At 40.8% G+C, this 5689-nt stretch overlaps 1 protein-coding gene across 1 annotated transcript in view; it reads left to right on the forward strand.

Moving 5' to 3' along the window:
* Positions 1-3054, forward strand: part of lpcat4 (lysophosphatidylcholine acyltransferase 4) — a 22513-nt gene extending 19459 nt beyond the window's left edge. Inside the window, exons 12-13 of the mRNA XM_084108312.1 lie at positions 1425-1560; positions 2271-3054. Of these exons, the coding sequence (XP_083964438.1) occupies positions 1425-1560; positions 2271-2443 (309 nt within the window). The 3' untranslated portion in view covers positions 2444-3054. The remainder of the gene's footprint in view (positions 1-1424; positions 1561-2270) is intronic.
* The last annotated feature ends 2635 nt before the right edge of the window (positions 3055-5689 follow it).

A 5689-nucleotide genomic window follows, 5' to 3' on the forward strand; every position in this document is an offset into this window, starting at 1 on the left:
ATCATATTTCAAGCGATTCAAAACCATCATGTGAAGTGACTCAGCTGAAGGAAATAATACATTATTTATCGGCTTTAATATATCGGCCAATCAGACCGATAACGATACCATTATCGAATGAACAGCTGGCTGTCTGGTGCAGCTATAACAACCTTGAGCTGAACACGCTCAAAACAGTGGAGATGATCGTGGACTTCAGGAGAAAATCCCCAGCACTCCCCCCTCTCACCATCATGAACAGCACTGTGGAAGCAGTGGAGTCATTCAGGTTCCTGGGCTCTACCATCTCTCAGGACCTGAAGTGGGCAAAGCACATTGACTCCATTGTGAAAAAGGCCCAGCAGAGACTGTACTTCGCCAGCTGAAGAAGTTCAATCTGCCACAGGAGCTGCTGATCCAGTTCTACTCAGCCATCATTGAGTCTGTTTTAAGCACTTCCATCACTGTCTGGTTTGGTTCAGCTTCCAAATCGGACATCAGGAGACTACAACGGACAGTCCGGACTGCAGAGAGGATTATTGGTGCCCCCCTGCCAGCCCTCCAGGACCTGTACTCTTCCAGAGTGAGGAAGAGAGCAGGTAAAATCATCACAGACTCCACTCACCCTGGACACCCCCTGTTTGAACTGTTAACGTCAGGACGGCGACACAGATCACTGGCCACAAGAACATCCAGGCACAGGAACAGTTTCTTTCCACAGGCCATTTCCCTCCTGAACACTTAACATGCCCCCCAAAGCATATGCCTGTAAGTGCAATACTCCCACTGTCTAGTGCAATAAACTCAGGTGATATTTATATCTATATTATTCATACTACAAAAATACTGTAAATATATGTTAATAATCTGTAACATGCACTAGACTCCCACTGTCTAGTGTAATATTCTCTAATTCAGGTGATATTTATATTTATATTATTCATACTACTCAAAATACTGTAAATATGTTCATAATATGTAATGTTTATTCGGACTAAACCCAACTGTGACCCTACTTTTTTTATTTTTTACTATTTATACTATTTTTATTTTTATCCTTTTAAATATATTTTATTCTTAGAATTGTATTACTATGTTTCTTGTTGTATTTGTATTTGTATATGTGCACTGGAAGCTTCAGTACCAAGAAAAATTCCTTGTGGGTGCAAGCACACTTGGCAATAAAGCTCTTTCTGATTCTGATTCTGATTCTGATTCTGATTAAAAATTGTATCGGTCGATGCCGATATATCGTGCATCCCTAAAAACAATATATGGAAAAATAATCTCAATATGATTTTTGGGTTATATTCATGCAATTAGATTTCCCCCCTCAATTCATTCTGTCTGTTTTCAGTTAAATCATGCGAAAAATAGTCATGGCCGGTAAAGTTTCTCAATGCATTCCTCAAGAGTTTAAATCCTAATCTGGCGTCTGTTCGCAGTGGTTCGACGCGGACCAGGATGGGTTCCTGAGCGCAGACGACCTGTCCGGCCTGATGGGGGCGCTGGTGGGAATCCCGCAGTACGATATAGGAGAGATGTTCTCAGCGCTGACCACCAGGGGGCGACCGACTGAGGGTAAAAAACCTTTCGTTGTAAAATGGGACGGTCTAGCCTATAAACGAATGCTTTTTTGTCGCGAGCGGCAGTTACGTTTGTGTTTAAAGTTATTACATTTCCTGACCACAAAACAGGGTTTACAACCTGTCTAAATGTGCTGCCCTTGGTCTATGATGTACTATCTATAAAATCACATCTTATTTTTAATTGTCAATATTGTATCCCTTAAAACTCGTCTTTGATCACCAGAAAAAGTGTTTCCTTGAAAATAATGTCTTCATGCCTTAAAATGTCTTGAATGTAACTCGACACCCTTGCCTCATTAAGTATGCATGGTTCTATGAATATGCAAATGAGCCCCGCCTCCACTCACTCACTCAGCTCAGAGATCCACTGGTTGACGATCACACGTTGATCTGATTGGTTACAAGGTAGTTTGTGACGTCAGAAACACCAGCGATTTCAAAGTGTGTTTTTGAGACTGTCTTTGGTTCACTGCAGTTTTAAGGAGGAAATACTCAGCAATGGAGTCGACTTATGAACTTACACATGGTTTGTCTTAAAGCATATTAAAAACACCACATAGACACATGAACAATTCGAGTAAGCAGAAAGATGCGCCCAATACAGATGAAACCCAATACTCCTCCTAATGTTTATTCAGCTAAGATGATAACGGTGGTATTTTAATATCGAATGCTAACTGGTTTTGTATTCATCTCCTAAAGCTTCTCTGCAGGACTTACTGATGACGCATCCAGTTTATCGGAAAGTCTTCACAGAGTATCTCCGTTCTAATGGGCTCGCTGACGGAAATCACAATGGCATTCCCAATGGGAAGCTCAACGGCGACAACGGGATTTATAACGGCTACGGATCGACCAATAGGAAGTCAGACTGAGGAGCGTCGCTCGGTCGGTAGCAATGTGGCAATACTGGAACGAACGTCCCACTGCATGTGCAATAACTGTGTGAGATATGAGGCTGTGTGTGAAAGGGTTACGTTTACATGTGTGCAAGTTATTTCTGATTAATCTGTGCTGTTTTCATGTCTATCTGGGCGCTGGGAATGACACTGTGAGAATATAACACTAAATGAATGTGCCTTGGAACAAGTACCTATATATTTTATAATGATTATGCTTGAAGGATCTGTATGTGTATTTAAAAGTGTATATTTTTGTCATTTTAAACTGTAAATTGGAAAAACCACATTTGTACTGTCAAAGACTTCTGCTGATGTGTCATATTATTTTATACTTTATTATATTAAAAATGAAGACGTGATGTTTCCGGTCTTTATCCGAACCTTCTCGAACGTGTTTGTCGTTTTGAACGAGTTTCGGTGGTTTGATCGTCGGCTCTTCTACTCTTGTCCTGTTTTTCTAACCTACACTGTGTGTATTTATAGTTTGTCTTTTTAAGTTTCTTATATTGGAAAAACCATCAGATTTCTGCCGATGTCATATTATTTGAATGTTTACTTTAATATATTAAAATTCTTAAAGTCTCCCTGTAGTCAATCATTTTATCCCTTAAAATTCGTCTTTGAGCACCATAAAAGACAAAATCTTCATGCCTTAAAGGGTAACTAAACCCTAAACCAACTTTTCTTAGTTAATGATCTGTAAGAATGGGGCTTTATTAGTGCTGTTCATTGATTCGAGTAATTTTTTTGACGTTTGGGTATAAAGTGTTTTAATGTTACTCGACACCTTCACCTCATTTATTATTCATGAATATGCAAATTAGCCCCGCCCCCACTCACGTCAGCTCAGATTCACTCGGCCGACACACTGAGGTAAACGCTGCACAAATTATCTCTCTTTACAACTTCGGAGACATAACGGTAATTAATATGATTAGCCTTTTGCTTGACTATGTTATCAAACAGTTAATAATGTTATCAAACTGCTAATGTTACACAAACCATGTTCCTGTTCGCATCTCAAGAGTTAGCTGCCTTTACACAATCTAACAATCATCAGAAACACTTTGAACAACTCAGAACGTCACTGTAGAAAGGCATATAGTTAATCATAACATCATCCATCATACACCCTCTATATTGCTAAATCTACGCGATTTTTCACATCAACAGAAAAATATACCGGGATAACCAGGAATCTCTGGAAACTCCCCTACTAGAATGCTGTTAATGATATGCTGAAGCCCGCCGGCACGTTGATCTGATTGGTTAAGGTAGTTTGTGACGTCAGGAACACCAGCGATTTCAAACCGTTTCAAAAAGTCTTTGGTTCACTGCAGTTTTTTTAAGGAGAAAATACTCAGCAATGGAGTCGACTTACGAATTTACACATGGTTTGTCTTAAAGCATATTAAAAACACCACATAGACACATAAACAACATTAAAAGCTGGATTTTCACCACAGGGGGAGTTTAAATAAAGAGGTGATGTTCCCTGTGGTTCATTTTTATTATGCCTTAAGTGGGTTTTTCGTTACATTCCTCCACCTTGGACCTTCTCAAGCGTCTTCGTTCGGGGTATGAGTGGGTTTTGGTCTCGTCTCGTGCGATCGGAAAACCATCTCCGTTCTCTCCAATGGGCCATTTTTGCCGCTCTTTTCCATCGCTTCTTTCTGCTTGCGTCGTTCGTCGACTCTCTACACGAGATCTGAGATCCGTACGTTGCCGTAATTGCTCTTTTTCTGTGATTATTTTTAATGAATCAGCTTCTTTCGCTCCATGTTTGGTTGCTGATCTTCGATGACCGTCCTGAGTCTTTCTATTCCTTTGGTTTTCAGCTGTGTTCGGCCTTTTATCGTCTGTCGTTCTCTCGTCGAGCGCCGTGATCTTTTCCTGCTTCCGTCTTCTATGTCGTCTCTTCTGTTTTTTGTTCCGGTTTACCTTCTTTTCCTCGGACGTCTCCTTTACGTTTTTCTGTGTTGTCACTGTATTATTTATCATTCCCTGCTGAGAATCGTTGGGAATGTCCGTATCCATGTTTCTCTTTTCCATTGTGCTACCCATGTCCTCTGTTTTTTGTCTGGCCACCAAGTTTTCCTCTCCATCATGCTCAACTCCACCATTCGCAGGGGTTTTTGAATGTTTTATGGAATGCGTAAATGATGCATGATGGGATTTGTAGTTTTGAAAACTGAAGCACTCGGATTGGAGGGTGGTTTCAAGTTCAGCGGGGTCGTACAAAGTCTCGCTTTTTCCTCCTGAAGAGTTTCCAGATGGACCAAAGTCTTGGAAAGCCGAATTAATCATTTCTTGGACCTGGACGCCCTGGGAACTTAATGTTTGAGATGCGTTCTGGCCGCCATTTTCCATCCCAGTTGGTGTGGAAATCCGAAATGATTCCTGCGTCATGTGATCTTGAAGATTTGAGCCATTATACTGGCTGAAGTCACGTTGTGGAGTCCAATGGGAGCATCCGGCGACTGGCTTGGGAATGCCGCTGGAAAACAAATCCTGGGAATTTTCCTTAAGGACATCAGTGAGGTTGTGATCTTCGGAGAGAAGAGAGGTGATGTAGTCCATGTCGAAACCAGCCTGAAAGAGAGAAAACACACTTTAAAATGAGAACGCCGGCTCTTATAGATTAAGATAGATTTAGATAGTTTTGATCAGTGTTGGGGGAAACTCATTACAAGTAACTTGAGTCACGTAATCAGATTACTTTTTTTTAATTTACAACAAAATATCTGAGTTACTTTTTCAAATAAGTAATGCAAGTTACTTTGTTTTCCAATTTATTGACTGACAGCTCTCCTGTCCTCATGTTGAGACAAATCGAAGTGCAGAGGTGTGTGTGTGTTTGAGCATAGAGGTAGAGTACTACTGTACCTCTACTGTACACTACTGTACTCTACCTCTACTGTACACTACTGTAATCTACCTCTACTGTACTCTACCTCTACTGTACTCTACCTCTACTGTACACTACTGTACTCTACCTCTACTGTACTCTACCTCTACTGTACACTACTGTACTCTACCTCTACTGTACTCTACCTCTACTGTACTCCACCTCTACTGTACTCCAGCTCTACTGTACACTACTGTACTCTACCTCTACTGTACTCTACCTCTACTGTACTCCACCTCTACTGTACACTACTGTACTCTACCTCTACACTACTGTACACTACTGTGTACTCTACCTCTACTGTACTCCAC

The sequence above is a fragment of the Abramis brama genome (genome assembly GCF_963993115.1).
Source record: "Abramis brama genome assembly, chromosome: 3".
Lineage (NCBI taxonomy): Eukaryota > Metazoa > Chordata > Actinopteri > Cypriniformes > Leuciscidae > Abramis > Abramis brama.